We start from the raw sequence: 17,685 nt of genomic DNA, 5'->3' as shown, positions 1-17,685 counted from the left end.
GAAACATTGGGTTTGGAAATGATAGTGCACTTTTTAAGAGAAAATTAGAACAAATGAACTTCAATTTTTTGGTATTTTGGATACTAAAAGGGTGTTTTGATACAAATGAACAAATGAACATTTTGCTGAGAGAAATGCTTGGAAGGAGTAAGAAAACCTTCTCTCTCTCTCTCTCTCTCTCTCTCTCTCTCTCTCTCTCTATATATATATATATATATAGTCTCTAAAATTAAAATTTAAAACATACATGCACAGAATGAGTCAGCAACTAATACTACACTCTCAATATGCTAATTATTAACTTTACACAGGCAAGTTCTATTACTTTATAGAAAAAGAAGAGAGGACAACACGCTCTGAAAAGAGTTCTGAAACGAAATTCTGTTTCTTCTTTCAAACTTGAGGAATAGGAGCTGCAGTTGGCTGTGGAGATTGGGTATCGGATTTATTCCCACAAATCCAACGAAAAGCCTTTTTCACGGTCCAGAACAGTCCTTTGAAAGCTAGATATAAACAATAAAAGAGGACAAAGACGAATATTGCAACCCCAATGGCAACACCTTTGAGGAATTTTGCAACAAAATTTTTGGAAGATTCTGTGCAACGTGCCAGGACTGCTGAACGTAGAGGTGAATATGAGAGAAAAAAAATGGGGACAGGAAGAAATCCAACCACACTCCAAACAGCATTTTTCCAATTATGTGTCATCATGATCAGGATGATTGTTGCTCCAAACGCCACCGCCATCATTGAGACCGAGAGGATCATACATATAATTCCCTGTGTCAGCTTCTTAAAAAGATATGTTTCGAAGTCTTGTAGTGGAAATGAGGATGTAAGGATGGAGAGAAATATACCCACAGATGTCAAAGCCAAAGTGAGGGAGAACACATCAGCTAATATGAAAACCACAAACAAGGGTTTAGAGTTAAGGATTGGAATGCCGGTGTCTTGATTAGGACCTCCTGGTACCGTGTAGGCTGCTGCAAAGGCAACAGTGGCTATGAAAACAGAAAGAATGGTGCAATTCTCAGTGGTGCGCATTAGCCATTCCTTGGCATCTCGATGGAGTCTCTCATTCCTAGCAGCAAATAATTCTTCAGCAGTCTGGTTATCTTTGTTGAGAGGCTTGGTCAAATGCATCTTACAGGCTGACTTCACTTTCTGCACCCACACATACAATCACAAGTAGCACCGTTATTCTAATGTAACACATACAACCCTCCATTTATCATTAGACTAAATTAAAAATATTAGGGAAAAAAAAACCTTTAATGTAATTAGTCATGAACTTTTAGGTTGTGTTTGATTCTTAGACAATTCTTAAATAATTTGAGGGAAGTGGAGAAAAATAGAGAGAAAAAGTAGAAGGAAATAAAAAGTGAAAAAAAAAGATTTAAAATCAAAAATCATTTTTACATATTACTTTAAACTCATTTTACTTATTTTAACTCTTATCTAAGGATTAAATAATTTCAAAATATTCAAGTTTTTTTATTAATTTTAATTATATTTTATTTTTACATTTTATATTTTATATATTAAAACAAAACATGCGAAAATTATTTTTAATACTTTTTTCTTTCTTTAGTAATTTTCTAATAACTTAAACTTTAAGGTCAATTAGTGGATTTTAACATGGTAAGAGTAGCTTGGTCTTGAGTTTGAATCTCATTGGTGTATTGTTTATTTTCTCTATGCATTAATTTAACCTTGTGTAAGCCTAAAAAAAGCCTATAGTAATAACTTGAAGGATCATTTTACAAAATTGAAAAGCTAATTTTCATATCATACACAAAAGTGATGGCCAAAGAAAAATTGATAGGTGGTAAAGATAATCTTATTTATATTTATATTTGTTAAAAAGGTCCTATTTATCTCTATTTGTGAAACCGATCTTGGTTTTGATAATAATAAAACAAAATTTAAAACTAATATTTCATCCTAAGTATGTTTAGGTAAGAAGATTTTCAAAAAAACAATAAAAGATATACTAAATCAAGTAAAAGTTAAGAACAAGGAAAAGACCTCAAAGAGAAGAAAAGTCAAGACCTATTACCTAGGATCTCTTTGTAAAACTGTTGGTGCACTAGGTTCATAACACATTACATTTTTATTGAAGTACATAAAATCATCCAAATGTCTAAATAGATTTTATTTTCTTGAATCTAATCCTTCCTAATTAAGCTTTTTTTAAAGGGTTTATGAAGTTGAATAAAAGTTTCCAGGAATTCCAAGCCTCAAACTAGCTAGGGTCTTTTATACACTTTACAATATAATTGGTTGAAGTAGACAGGAACTGATTAAGCCAGATAGGCTTGATTTAGTAACCCCAATAACTAGTAGCCAATTGATTGGTTGGACCTAGATTGTGTCTAACAACTAGTTTGAGTTTCTAAATCCTATTTAAACATTTCAAATTTCTTATATTGATTAGGAAAAGTTTTAATTCATTCTTAAATATTATTTAAGCCTTTTTAAAGTGTTTTCAAAGTGACTTGCTTTCAAACTTGTATTTCATCTTAGTACTATAGGAAAACCCATATTTCTTTGTTCCCTATACCCAAATCAGTTTATGTACATGCAAATCTTTCCTAGGCTTGATCTAAATCCTATATATATAGAGAAAACAAGCAATTTTAAACAATAATAAGATTTAGATACCAAAAAAGAAAACTTTAACTTAATTTGAATATTTTCAAATCAACTCCATGCAGTGAAGTATTTGAATGAAGTCGTTGGAAGTCTCATAGACCCACGGTCTTCCACTCGATGGCTCTTCCTTAAACCTTGGCACTCAACCGATGGGAAGAAAAATAGGGTAGAGGCTATGACTCTTTCTCTGAAGATGGAAGACAAGTCTCTCGGAACCCTCCCTAAATGGGCATTTATAAGGTTCTCCATAAGCTTAAGTGACTTGAGCCCATTAGGGGCTTGGGTCACTTAATCTAGACTAAAAAGGTTCCTAATTGATTAATTAACTCAATAGGGCTATATAATTAATTAATTAACCCAATTTAGAGACCTTGTTCACAAACGAATGTGCAATCTTATGTAATTATCAAAATATTTGTATGCATAAAAGTGAACCTAGAGCCAATCCAACTCTCATAGACAATGTCATCAAGGTATATGAGCTTGAGCGGGAACCACTAGAACCCATAAGAGAATTAATTCCATAAGAATTCATTTTTGAAGTTGATTCAACATCCCACGATAGAGAATCAACTACACTTTAGTATCCTATGTAAATAACAATGAGACAAAGCTTGGATTTGTGACCTACTGTCCATTGCATGTAGAGTACTCTCCATGAACTGGTGTTTATAATCTAATAAGTTAATGTTATATCACCTATCAAGATTACCCTTCCAATCCTTGAATTACATATCTCACTTATTATATGATTAATTGACATACTCTAGCTTCAAATAGCATATGTCAAATTTCCACTATTGGAAATGTTATGACCAAAGTCTTCTAGATCACATGTCCTTTGAATCACCTAAGATATTATGGCGCCTCTATTGAGAATACCTGTTACCACCACTAGCCTCCATTAACTGTGACTCCATCCATAAGGATATGTGACCACCTTAGGGTCTCACCCATGGGTCAAAGACTCAATACCTACTCAAGGTTGAGAGTCTATGCAGTATAGTAGCTTGGTGAATCATGATAATTAATTAATAGTCTTACATCATGATTCACCATTAGTCCTATCTAGTGTGCATTACATACACTAGAACACTCACTATGGAAAAACCATCCTAATAACCAAGACAAGTCATCCCTCCAATTAGGAGATAGTGCACTACAGTCTCACATGGATTTCCCAAATCCATGAACCGATTGTGGACTACTTATCACTCTACAAGGAACCCAAGACATGGATTTTTTTTGCAACTCTTAATACACCCAAGTCATATACAATGCAAGTGGTGTGAGCATTTATGCTCAAATGACCAATTAATGCATATGGGAAACCAAAAAACATAGATAAATAAATTTGTAAATGAATCTCAATTTGTTACTTTATGTCATTCTCTATAGGGCTCAATCCTAACAAGTACACCATTCAATTCTAGTTTTTGTATATTCCATTGTACCAAAATTGTAAACTAGAAGTTTTATTCTTATCAAATTTTTTCTTATGCATCTTGTGAGTTAGGCTTAACTGTATAAGGTATCAATTTAGTGGAAAATTTAAGTGTGAGGTATCACTTAGGGTTGTCCAAGTGTGGAGCGTCACTTGGGGATCTTTAAGAGTGAGACGTATCTTAAACAATGAGGCATCACTTAAGAAAAATTATAAGTGTCTATTAGAGACATCTATTAAAGAGTGAGGTATCACTTAAGAAAAATTATAAGTGCCCATTAGAGCTAGTAAATCCAAGAGTAAAGTATAAAGGCTTGGTTTGGAAGCATAAATATAGTGGAACCTTAAACTTGGATTGAAACTTAAGGAGAATGGATATAGGTTGAGTTGCTTCAAATCACTATAAAATCTTAAGTTCACATTTCTTTCTTCCCTTACTCTCTTTACTTTATATGCAATTGCTACAATTGTCACTTGCTTTGTAAGTTTAAATTTATAAAAAGTGATCATCACCTTATTCAACCTCCCCTCCCCTCCCTCTCTCTTTTAGGGTGATTACCTTAAGTTGGTATAACTAGATTCATAACAATTGATATCAAAGTAAGGCCTTTTGCTTAATTAAGACTTAATAATATGTAAGGAATAGCAAATCAACCTAAGTCTCTACTCATGGGAGGTTTTTCAGTTTCAAAATAAATGTCATATTCCAACTAAAATTGAAAAGAAAAATAGATATCATATTCTTTTTTAGATATGATTATAGGTATTCAAAAACAAAAATGACTTGGTTTTTAAAGTCTATTGATTTTGATTTATGGAAAGTCATTCAAAATAGATATAATATTCCAACTAAAATTGAAAATGAGGTATCCATTCCAAAGTCAATCCATGAGTGAAATGAGTAAGAAAAGAAAAATGCGTAATTAAATGCTAAAACTATATGTCATCTGATAGAATAAAGTCCTTATAAGCATGACATGATGTAATTAGATTTAGAATTAAATTCCTAAATGAATTTTTTCATTTCTAAAGAATCAAAAACTCTTCTAAAGGAATGGATAATCATCATGAAAAGGATTATCAAATTGGCATAAGAAGTTTAGAAATGCTTCAAATTGTTTTTTCTATCTTATCCTATTGGTTTGAATTTTTTTCATAAAGAACAATTGAAAATGTATTGAATTATGATCATACAAAGAAAAATCATTTTAATGAAATTGACATAATTGCTATCCCAAGGTTTGTATTAAGAAGTCATCATTTATGAAAACCTTAGGTGACATAAAATGATCACATGCTTGCATGTTTTAATGATGTTAAATTATGCATGTTATGTGTTTCATCTTTTAAATTGCATATGTTGGGAAATAACAATATGCTTTAAATGAATAATATTTCATTCCCTTACCATTTTTAGCAAATAATGCTTTAAATTGGAAAATGCTCTAAGATTGAGAAAATTTTTATTTGAAATATATTTTCAAATGAAAAAGAAAAAGAAGAGGAAAAATGATGTTATGCTTATTATTTATTTTTTGTGACATCATTTATGATTGATTAATAAATTCTCTTATCATACTTAATTGAGACTTTTTGTTGATGACAAAAAGGAGGAAAAATAGTAATAAGTTATTATAGTACTAGGATGATAATATTTGTTTCAGCAATCTTGAATATTGATGCTTCATACTTCAATTATTATATACATGCATGCATCCTATTTGTTATCTTACCAATTGCTAATTGCTCTTTGTGCTGTTAATATTTGGATATATTATTTTTTAGCACTTTAAATATAATCGTTAAGATTCTTAAAATTGAACATTTTCTAAAAATCAAGGAGAATATATTAAGGGGGAAGTATTTGAGAAACTTTGATTTTGTCATCTCAAAAAGGAGGAGATTGTGAAACTAAAGTTTGGTTAATTTTGGTTTTGATGATAATAAAACAAAGTTTGACACTAATGATTTATTCTAAGTATATTTAGACAAAAAGATATCTAAAGAAGCAATAAAAGAAAATCAAGAAGGATAAAACTTCAAAGAGAAGAGGAATAAAGACCTATTATCTAGGATCTTTTTGTAAAGTTGTTAGCGCACTAGGTTCATATTACATTACTTTTTTTTTATTGAAGCAAATAAATTCATCTAAGTATCTAAATTGATTTTATTCTCTTATAAACTAAATTATCTCATGTTCTTTATTAAAACTATGAATCTAATTCTTTCTAAACTTGTTTTAAAAGATTTATGAAGTTGAATATAAGTTGTTAGAGGTTCCAAGCCTCAAACTAGGTCTTTTATACACTTTACAGTGCAATCGGTAGAAGTAAGGAGCAACATGTTCAGTTGAGGTGCACTTGCACTTTGTTTCTTTTAGTAGCATGTATTCAACCATTGAGGTTAAGCCTCAACTAGTTGAGCTAATTGGCCAACAATAATCACAATAGCTAGTAGTTGGTCGATCGGTTCATCGACTTGTTAAACCTAAACTATGCTTAACAAGCATGACTAGTTTAGGTTTCCAACTCTTATTTAAAGGCTCCAAGATTCTTGTATTAATGGGAAAGAGTTCTAAATGATTATTAAATTTAAAGTGTACTTAAAGAGTTCATCTTAGTGCACCATTCAACCTTATTTTCCTTATATTCCATTACACAAAAATTGTAAAATAGAAGTTTTATTCTTATTGAATATTATTTTATATACCTTGTGAGTTAGGCTCAGTTGTAGGGTATCACTTGAGGGAAAAATTTAAGTGTGAGGTATCACTTAAGGTTTGCCAAGTGTAAGGTATCTCTTGGGGATCTTCAAGAGTAAGGCATTTCTCGAGGAAAAATATAAGTGCCCACTGAAGCTAATTAATCCAAGTGTAAACCTTGAAGGCTTGATTTGGAAGCTTTGGGATAGTGGAATCTCAAGCTTGGGATTGAACCTTAAAGAGAGTGGATATATGCTAGGTTGCTTGAACCACTATAAAATCTTAAGTTTACATTTCTCTTTTCCTTTACTTTCTTTACTTTATATGCAATTTCATTTCATTATACTTGTTATATTATTACATACAATTGTCACTTGCTCTTTATATTTAAATTTGTTAAAAGCAACCATCACCATATTCACCCTCCCCCGGGCAATCATCGTAGGTTAGTATAGTTAAAACCCTAACACTATTTAATTAAGACTTATTTACTACATCTCGGTTTTATTTCTTAGTACCTTGGTTTTATTTGGAATCTAATGATCTAAATTTTATTAAATACATTAATGACTCAAATTTGAAATTTAGTACCTAATAAGTACCTTATCATTTTCCTAACTTGGGTACATATTTTCATCCATTACTTAATAACTTATTATTATTATTATTATTATTATTATTATTATTATTATTAGTAATGAAGATTAATAATCAAATGACTTGCCACAAGTGTAAGCATGAGCACAATGCTTATGGTTATCATTAATGGGTAAGTAGAAGTGCACCTTAAACAGCAGCAACTCTTTTTGTAGTTGGGAGGCAGGGTTTTGCATCTTTTCACTAGCTTGACTTTTTCTTTTTAGGCCAACCATATGTAGTAAGGAGTTACCTTTGTTATCTGTAGCTGATAATAGACTTCTTGCAAGCAATTCAGATTTTGCCACTATATCAAAAATTTCAATATGACGGTGAAGAATTGCCACATGTAGTATGTTCATTCCCTCCTTGTTAATATGATCAAGCGCCTGAGGATGACAAACCAGTGTTTCTTCAACAATGTCTTGAATGTTTGATATTGTTGCCAAAAATAATGGAGCTTCATCGCTCTTCTTGTACTCGTAGTTGGTTGAACTTTCTTGGTAGTTTCGCCCTTCATTTTCTTGGAAATTTTGTCCTTTCTTTTCTTGGGAGTTTTGTCCTTCAATTTCTTGGGATATTTTTTCTTCCTTTTCTATATCCAACTCCTTAGTCTCACCTAAGCCAACTTCTTGAGAATTAACACTAGCATGCCATGATGTATCATTCTTTACCAAAAGCTTAACGAGTCCTTGAAGTGAATAGAATCTGCTTTCAGTAATATGAGACATGGTGGATTACTTTTACATAATATATTGAAATAAAAAAATGTATCACAAGTAAATAATATAATGTTTAGGTATGGAATATTATTATATTGAAGAGGGTAATTGAAGTCTAATAGTACATATTAATCCAACCACAACAGCTTTCAATAATACATTTGTAATTTAATCGGTTATAAAGGGTGAGGAATATTTTACAATTTTTTTTTTTTACTAGTAGTGCATAGATGGATCTATAAAGAAGATTTTTTTTTTCCTTTTCTCTCTTTTTTAAAAAAAATATTTTCTGAAGGCCTTTTAAAGTGTAATTGCCAAAAATGAGAAATAATCACAAGTAAAAATAGTTTCATTTCTTTTCTACATTGCCTTTGTATTGAAATATCATTTTTTTTTATATTTAATTTATTCAACATTGCCTTGGTATGATATCTATTTGTTTATACCTTAGAGTTGTTCTTTAAAAGTGTGATCTTTGTATGAAAATATTTATTTTTAAAATTTTCCTTCTTTCACTTTGAGTAAGATTAAAATGGGTTCTAGAATATGTGCATGTGAATGATTCCCCTTTCAGTCACTCCTAATCATATAATTATTTATCTTCCAAAAATTTCACATAGCCTAGCTGAAAGTTATTTACCTAAATTATTTAATAATCTCCAATACAACTTATGTAACCTATCATAACTTAATTTATAGAACCAAATATTTTTGAACAAAAAATTATATATATAACTCATAAAATTTTCAATTACCATTTTCAATAATCACTTAATAAATTTCAGTTTAAATATAGATTTATGAGGGATTTTTTGTCATCCATTAGAAATTGGCATCATATGGTTTAGAAAACATCATTACTTTGTACTTGATTATTATGATTTACATATTTAACTCTCATTCCTTTCTATAACTAAGTTCTGTTTCTTCATTTCTTTATTCAATGGTCTAGATTTACCCATACACATTAATGACTCAAATTCAAAATTCAATAAAATAATAAATCGGTATCCTAAATTTTTCTTCTATGAAATCTAAAAGAACAATTGAAGCCTTTTTTAGCCTAGCAATAGGCTTGGGTTGAGTATTGAGTCTTTTGAGCATTTCAAATGTTGATCAATCAAGAATTGTTGTATGTTCAAGAAAGAATTAATAGTTTAAGAAGCAATTTGCAAAACCTATTAATAACATTTGTGTAGTTACAAATTGTAGTGAGAAGCTACCCATGTGTGTTTTTTTAATTTGTTTTACTTTAAGGAATTATGTATGATAAAATTTATGAAGTATTTAGTTTGAATATATTTAAGGATATAAAAGAAATAATGATATATGCATAATTTTTTAATTTAAAATTTTTTATAATTTTATTTATAAATTTTAGTTTTTTGATATTTAATTATTATACAAAAAAATATAAACATATTCATTAAGAAGATTATTATGATAGTTTTTATATTTTGGATGATAAGGCAATGAAATTTACAAATAAAATTTGTTAGCCCAAGGGTTCTCCTGATCGCTTTTTGATGATAACAAACCATGGTTAAGTGGCTAATTGGTTTGAATTATAAAGAATTTTAGGTGTTAGTTTGGAAATTCATCAATTGACTTAATGGATGCAAGATCAAGACATTTGGAAGACCTTTAATCATAAGAAACATATGTAAGATGTTGCGAGAGCACCACTCGAGTGCTCCCCTATGGCCGCTTCATTTCCCAAGTATTCAAGGATGCTGGCATTGACCTTAGCAAAGAGACGAACTTTGAGGATCCCAATACATATGATACATATGATGATCAATCCATGGGGCGAATGAAATTTGAGAAGACTCCAGATGGTTTTTGGATCAGAAAAGCAAAGAGAGCATAGCCAAGAGGACAAGATAGACACACCTTAGAGTTAAGAAGAAGGCAGGGATTAAAGAGATGAAGAGTGGAGTAGACCCTCAGGGTGGAATAGACCCTCAGAGTGGCTACTAGCAGAGAGGGCTCGAGCTTGATATTTCCTTACTTCAGACAGAGATTCCTTCATAGACCGAGGTTGTTTAGTTTGAATCCACTTTTTTTTTAGCCGATGATGACTTAGTCAGCTTTTATAGACGGACCATCTACTCAACCATTATAGACCAAGCCCTCCTTCTCTAGACCAACATTCACTAAGCCCACCTATACTAAGATACCACAACCTCAAGTACCTTATACTCCTAACCATGCATGCTCCTTGGATGGATATATTTGCTCAAATTAGCTTTCTTGGTACTTGCATGGTGGAACTTGCAATGGTCAGTGACACATGATTTTATTCTATGGAGGATAGGATGGACAAGTATCAAACTAGGTTCACTTCTCAGTTTAAGTATCTCCAATAAAGGATTGATTGCATTAAGGATTGCACGGTTCGTTAGCATGAGGACATTATAGCCTACTTGAGTTCCGTGCTTCCACCTCCACCTCCTCAACCTTGATTCATTGGGCACCTCCTTTGTTCTTTTTTTTTTTTTTTTATGTTGCCAAAGGGGGAGATATTTTAGGATCTAGGAGGCTAGATATAGGAGACTCATACATGCATATCATCTTTGTTGGATCATACATTGCTTATGTTTAGTAATGTTAGTTTGATTGGACATATGATGTACTGACTGATACATTTGACTTATAATATATGATATGCCTATATATTTGATGACTTATATTGTTTTTTGTTGCAATACTCTCTAACATGTCTTGATCTTTTTGTTTTCAATTCTTAAATTTTGATTGTTAATCCATGATTGGTTTAAGGGGAAGGATTTTTTTCCTCCTAGATAACCAAGGTTTTTTATCATAAAAAATGGCGAGATTGTTAGCCCAAGGGTTCTCTTAATCATGTTTTGATGATAATAAATCATGGTTAAGTGGCTAATTGATTTGAATTATAAAGAATTTCAGGTGTTTGTTTGGAAATTCATCAAAAGACTCAATGGATACAAGATCAAGGCATTTGGGAGACCTTTAATCATAAGAAATATTTGTAAGATGAATGCATGGGTGCACTTGGGATTTTCATATCTTTTCATACATTTTTAAAAACTCGGTTTATGCATTAAAGTTACATTTCCATCAAAAACCCGAGTTTTATCAAATGAACGTTAGGCAAATCATTTAAAAATTGGCATATTAATTTGCTTAAAGACCCTGCCAAGTGTTAAACAAGAAAAAAATAAAAGAAAAAGATAGGTTTTTAGGCCAAAAAAGGTGAACCAACTGAGGTAGTGGCCAACGGGCTCAATTGACTAGGGTATCGGTCGACCAATTACACTTTCCTGGTCGAGTTCCGATCGAGAGATGCAAAAAATCTTCTCTCTCTTCCAATATCCTTTCTTCCCTAGTCGAGGGATATGTCTTCCCAATCGAGGTCCGGTCAAGGCCTAATGGCCACCTGCCATGCATTTAATGCCCAACGGCTAGTGAACCGATTGACCCCCAACTCGATCGATCGAGGCTGCTTTTTGGCATTTTGGTTCCTGATGCTAGAAACCTATAAACTGAGAGCTCCACTTCATTTATGAGTAAGAGAACACCTACATTTATTTGTTTACCTACTTGTTCTTGCCGCAAAAGCTCACATTCTTTCTTTGGTGCATTAAACCTTCATTTGCATATTCCTTAGTGCACCCTTGTGATTCTTCTTAGCTTTTAAGTTGTATTTGAGCCCTTGTTGAGTTTGGTTGAGAGATTTAAGCTTATTATTTCAAGTGAGTAGATATTTGAAGGGATTGTGTAAGAACCCATTGGATCCAGAATCCAAGTGTAAAGATGATTAGAAGCTTGGTTGAAACTTCAAGTATAGTGGAAGCCCATAAGATATGTTTCCTTTTGTTTTAGATTTTCTACTTTTTATTTAGATATCTCATATTATATATATAGGAAATGGAAACAGTAGGTGGTTTGAAGGCCACTAAATAATAAATGTGATATCCTACATTGGATAAGGGAAAATGTTTTTAGTGCTATATATATACATCTTTTAACCTTGTAGGCACGTTTTTAAGTCGCAAGGGCCCCTTTTAGGTCCATAGTGGTTAATATCTACACAATTAAAAGCGAGTCATTACAGATGTATCAAAGTTGATCCTCTACTCCTATATGGAGGTTTCTTTTGGTTTCATGAGAAATGTTTCTTTATTTGACCCTACAATCCCGTGAGACACAACGAAGATATTGTATCTATATGATGGAGGAGGGGTTGGGGTATTTATGTTTCACATGGGATAGGGGAATATATATATATATATATATATATATATATATATAAGTTCCTCTTAATCTCCTAGACATATTTTAAAGTTGTAAGAGTCCCTTTAAGTCTAAAGTAAACAATATCTACACAATTGGGATGAGACTGTTACAATAGATATAATTTTTAAAATTGAGATTAGAATCAAGAAAGGAGGTTTTCTTGGTTAGACCATGGGTGGGGCATTTTTACAAAAGACTGATCCTATTCTTCCTCCTCTTAGCTAGATGCATTAAATTGAAACAAAATCTTATTTACTTAGAAAGTATGTCCAAATGAAGCATTAAAATTTAAATTTCTAATTATATTTTAAATTTCTTATGCAAGAGCTTTTAAGAACACTAACCTTCAAAATAAATAAGTATGGTGCTTACCAAAACTTTTCATATCTCACCTTTCATCACTTGTCTTCTTGTTATCCTTGGGGGGCCACTCTGGAAAAGAACTTCGATTGTGAGATGTTTAGGCCACTATTTGTTAGTGAAAAAAAAAAACATATGTAACAGAAAAGGAAAGAAGCACTACTTAACAATTATAAGAAGTTGAAGTAAATAATTAATGGTGAGTGGATATAAAAAAGAACCAAATTTTATTAAACAAGTCCATCAGACCAAATCCTTATTTTATTGGACAGGAAAATTTGAGGAAAAAAAATTACATCCATTAGAGCCCCATTTTGTAATATGGAAGAAATTGTAGACATTGAATTTTACTTGCTCACGTTCCATTCTACACCGTGCATGGGTTCTATTCTATTTATTGAGCAAATAAATATTAAATCCATTAAAATATTTTCAATTGAGTTGGATTAACTTGAAAGCTTGAATGTAAATCATACATTGTTGTATAAGATAGCTAATTGATTTGTTTCCAAACTATATTTTTCAAAAAAAAAAAAAAAAAAAAGAAAGAAAAAAAAAGAGAGAAAATATATAAAACTATATTTAGCATTCCAAAATTATGTTAATGCCCATACCCAATTTCTAAAAAATGTTATTATCTAAATAAAAAAAAAAACAAGAATAATTGAGTAAATGAAGAATAGATATTGATGAGGAAGGAGTTAAATGTACTATACCGGAGTTAATGAGTATCTCCATGAGTCCTTGTGTCGGTACTGTTGAGATCATGAGTTCGTCCATGAATCCTCGTCTCATTTTTATTTTCTTCTTTTCAAATGCAGTTGGATTGCATGCAAGATATTGAAGAGCAGTCATTGAATCTTGATCTCTTTCTTCGATTAAATATAAGTAGCTCTCCGCAATAAAATGGGCCAATTCTATTTCATGTTAATTTTGTAGAGATAACACAAAAAAATAAAAAATAAAAAAAAAAAATTAGATTAGTAACCTAATGTTGTCTTTGCATCCCAAAAAATATTTGAAAAAGAAAATATACATAAATTATCTTATTTGATTTATTAAATAAAATCAAAAGTATTTAAAATTTGTACATTTTTATAAACTATTTAATTTTTATAAACAAAGAAGAACAAAGAAAAATAAATTTGAAGTTGATATTTAAGTAAAGCTTATTGATTTTAAACTTATTATTAACTTTTAAATTTTTTTTTTTTTGGATTTTTCTTTATTTTCATTCCTTGATACTTTCTCCATTTCTAAGATCCACATGGCATGCACCTAGACTAAAGGGCATATGCAAATTATCTAAAACGTGCTAACTTAATATTTTTTTTACTAGTAACATTTATGTTTTGAACTTTGAAAAGAAGGCATGACATGATATGTCCCCTTAAAGTATAAACTCCCTTTGTACAAACCCATCACATGCCTTTCAAGCTTAACCAATTAAATATGAAGTTTTTAAATGATTTTAAGTGGGTTATGAATTTTCTTGACCAACATAGTTTTGGGTACCATTTTTAGGCCTAAAAAAGAGGTTTTGAATAATAAAAACTCTTTTGTTGTATATTTTGATTACGTTTAAGAAGTTGTTTGGAGAAAAATATTAAGACTTAAAAGTAGCAAAAGTTACAATATAGTAACTTTTGGCCAAAAAGGGCTTTGGGAAGCTAATATTTCTTTAAAAGTTTATTTAAAAAATTATATCAATATTTATAAAAAAAATAGAACCTTATATCTTTAAAAATTTTGCAACTTGAGGTAGATAAATTAAATATTTTGATACCTTAATTTGTAAACCATTTTTTTTTTTTATAAATCAATCATTGCTTTTCAATGTAAGTATCTAAAAAAATTTGGTATTTTATATGAAGTTATTAGTATTTTGTAATTTTAAAAATAGAAATGAAATGAAAATAATAAATCTATTTTCAAGAAATTAAAGATATTTCTTAAGAAGTTCCTTTAAGGAGGAGTTAAGCTACTTCAAACAAGGCTTTCATTAGAACATGTACTAATATTTTAAATTTTCAGCACTTAGGTTTATTAGAAAACATTATCTAAAGCTTTGTTTGGATTGTAAAATATAGTAGAAAAAAAACAAAAAAGAAAAGTTAATTTATCTTGAAAATAGTGAAAAAATAAATATAATAGAATAAAAAAAAAAGAAAATAATGAGTTTTCATACATTCATGTAAAAAAATAATTATAAAATAAAAATTCTCTAAAAATAATTCAAGTTTTATATGGTCAATACCTATATTATTAAAATGTAGTACTTGAATAGTCAAAGATACTAACTTTTGACTAAAAAAATGTATAAATACTAATTATTTTTATATAGCTATTTGAAATTTGTATTTTATAAACTTGAGTTTTTATTTTGTGGTTTTTTTTTCATTTGAGTGTATAGAAATACATTTGTCCAAAAAAACAAAATAGAATGAAAAATATTTAAAGTTTATATATACATGAGAGCAAAAGAAGAAAAAGAAATTGGGAGAATGATATAAGAAAAATCTATTATGCTGAACTTTTTTTTTTTTAAATATTTATTCAAAATTTTCTTTTCTGGACTTTTCCTTATTTTTATTTTTCCATTTCTCAAACATATTTTCCATCATCCTCCTATTTTGTCACATCTTGCAAGAACTCGAAACATCCTCACCTAACGTACCTAGATTGGTTGGGGGTTAGCCTTCCTTAACCTACACTTGGGATAGCCTATAATTTCTATATTTAATAATAGAAATGGATATTATAGGAAAAAACTTGCAGATGAATTGAGAGAAGAACTCACCGAAACACTCGGTGAAGATGGAAATATGAAGAACTGTTGTTCTATCATTCCTCTGCAAATACTGTTTACCATCTTCTGGATTTCGTTCCGTTAGTTTCATTTTCCCAGCCAGAAACTTAAACATTTCAGTTTGGCCGTAGCGGGCAGCACAAAAAATAGGCGTCTCTCCTAAGTCGTTACGCGCAATTAGCAACTCTGGACCTCTCTTCAACATCTCCTTCGCCACATCTTTCATAGTATCACTGGCCGCTACTTCGTGGAGTATATTGCTGCCGGCGTTGTTTTTTGTAGCGGCAAGTTCATGGTTGCGTTCTTTAGGCAACATTTTCAGTAACTCGGGTACCAGTTTACTTCGTTTGAAGCGAGAGGCCATGTGGAGGACTGTGTCATTGTAAACACTAATTCTCTGTAGCGGGCCTTCACGATGAGAACTGCAGAGGTCGGTCACCTTCTTGTCGTCTTTGCTGATCAAGTGAAAGAACAATTGAGCTTGGAGTTCCTGTTGGTCGGTAGAGTTGGTGTCGGCCATGAGAGCGTCTTTGGAGAGGGATAGGGTTCTTACAGTGTTCCACAGTCACTGCAAAATCCCTTTAATATAATTTGAGGATGCCCATAAGCATGATTGGTGCCGGTTGCCGGAGGAGTCTCAAATCTCAATCATGCTTGGAGTCACTCCGCAATGATGAGTATTAATAATCTTTTCATCACGTTTTCCCAATTCATAAGGTTGTAAGCAATCTTATAAAACTCGGATGGGAGTGGCCAAACAAACCATTGACCGGTCTTCTATCGGATTCCATTTGCTAATTGAACCGCTTCAAGCTTCAAAAACGAATTAAACCGAGAGAAGACTCGAATGAGAGACTTTCCATCGGACCAAGTTTTGATGTCATCTTCAACTATTAATTTTTATTTTTTATTTTTTTAATAGAGGCCGGACACTTGATTTTTTGAATTTTTATGAAACCATTAAATGGTAATAAAAGGGCCACTTTGAATATAAATTTGACAAAATGGTTAAACTTCATTTTTTTCCCATAATGGGGCTATTTTGGCCCAAAACTCATTTTCTCTAACCTGAATATAAAAACTTGAGATGATTAAATCATTGTTTAATATATTTAAAATATAGTACCTTAATAATTAAAATAATATAAAAGTGAATATACACATTATTTAAACTCTATTTGCTTATTATAAATTGAAGTTGTTAGGTGATACATCTAATCTTATCCTCAAAATCAATAAGACATTAACTAACAAATTAAATTCTTTAACCCAATATGAATATAAAATTTTGGAGATAATGAGACTGTTGTTTCATATGTTTAAAATACAAAAACTTAATAATTAAAAATATATAATTTAAAATCTATTTGTTTATAAATTTAAGTTGTTAGGTAATGCATCACATCACATCTTCTAAATGAATGACACTTTGCCCAATAACTCATTGTAAGATAGATTTTAAAATGGGAACAATTAGTTGATGATATTTAATATTTTCTTTAACTTAAGATGAATATAAAAATTTGTGAAAATGAAACCGTTGTTTCTTATGTTTAAAATACAAAACCTTAATAATTAAAAATAATATATTTAATTTAAAATATATTTGTTTATAAATTTTAAGTTGTTAGCTAATGCATCCCATCATATCCTCTGAATGAATATGATTTTACCTAACAACTTGAGTTTGTAAACAAAGAGATTTTAAAGTGCGAATAATTGGTTTATGATATTAAGAAATTTAACAACTCAGAGTTTGCAAGCAAAAAGATTTTAAAATGTGAATAATTGGTTTATGATATTTAAGAAATTTTATATTTTCTCTAATTTAAGATGAATATAAAAATTTGAGATAATGAAATTGCTATTTCATATAGATAAAATTTAGTACCTTGGCAATTAAAGATAATATAAAAATGAATATACACATTATTTAAAATCTATTTGCTTATAAATTTAAGTTGTTAAGTAATACATCTCATCATCCTCCAAATGAATAAACTGTTGCGTAGCAACACCAATTTGTAAGAAAATAGATTTTAAAACTTCAATAATTGATTGATGATATCTAAGAAATTCA

The 17,685-nt window shown here is 30.4% G+C and overlaps 1 protein-coding gene across 2 annotated transcripts; it reads right to left on the bottom strand.

Annotated features, from left to right (window-relative positions):
• Nucleotides 1-257: 257 nt before the first annotated feature.
• Nucleotides 258-16,309, bottom strand: LOC117910739. 2 transcript variants are annotated; one of them, XM_034824886.1, is made up of 5 exons: nt 15,597-16,309; nt 13,513-13,713; nt 12,829-12,868; nt 7,586-8,144; nt 258-1,164 (listed from the first exon to the last, which is right to left on the bottom strand). In XM_034824886.1, exons 1-5 carry the CDS (start codon nt 16,123-16,125, stop codon nt 394-396), a joined length of 2,100 nt encoding a protein of 699 aa, XP_034680777.1. In that variant the 5' UTR covers nt 16,126-16,309; the 3' UTR covers nt 258-393. The 2 variants fall into 2 exon arrangements, with proteins under 2 accessions (XP_034680777.1, XP_034680786.1); XM_034824895.1 differs by having other exon boundaries at nt 1,049-1,164; nt 7,690-8,144.
• Nucleotides 16,310-17,685: the final 1,376 nt, after the last annotated feature.

This window comes from Vitis riparia, chromosome 3, assembly GCF_004353265.1.
Source record: "Vitis riparia cultivar Riparia Gloire de Montpellier isolate 1030 chromosome 3, EGFV_Vit.rip_1.0, whole genome shotgun sequence".
Lineage (NCBI taxonomy): Eukaryota > Viridiplantae > Streptophyta > Magnoliopsida > Vitales > Vitaceae > Vitis > Vitis riparia.
The sequence above is the reverse complement of the archived record's forward strand: the minus strand, read 5'-3'. Positions and strand labels throughout refer to the sequence as shown.

Coding starts and splice junctions, on each gene's coding strand:
- LOC117910739 (XM_034824886.1), bottom strand. CDS start 16,125: ATGGCCGACACCAACTCTACCGACCAACAGGAACTCCAAGCTCAATTG. Junction 12,869..13,512: donor GGAGATACTCATTAACTCCG/GTATAGTACATT, acceptor GTTCTTTTCCAG/AGTGGCCCCCCAAGGATAAC. Junction 8,145..12,828: donor AAGAAGACAAGTGATGAAAG/GTGAGATATGAA, acceptor TACTGAAAGCAG/ATTCTATTCACTTCAAGGAC.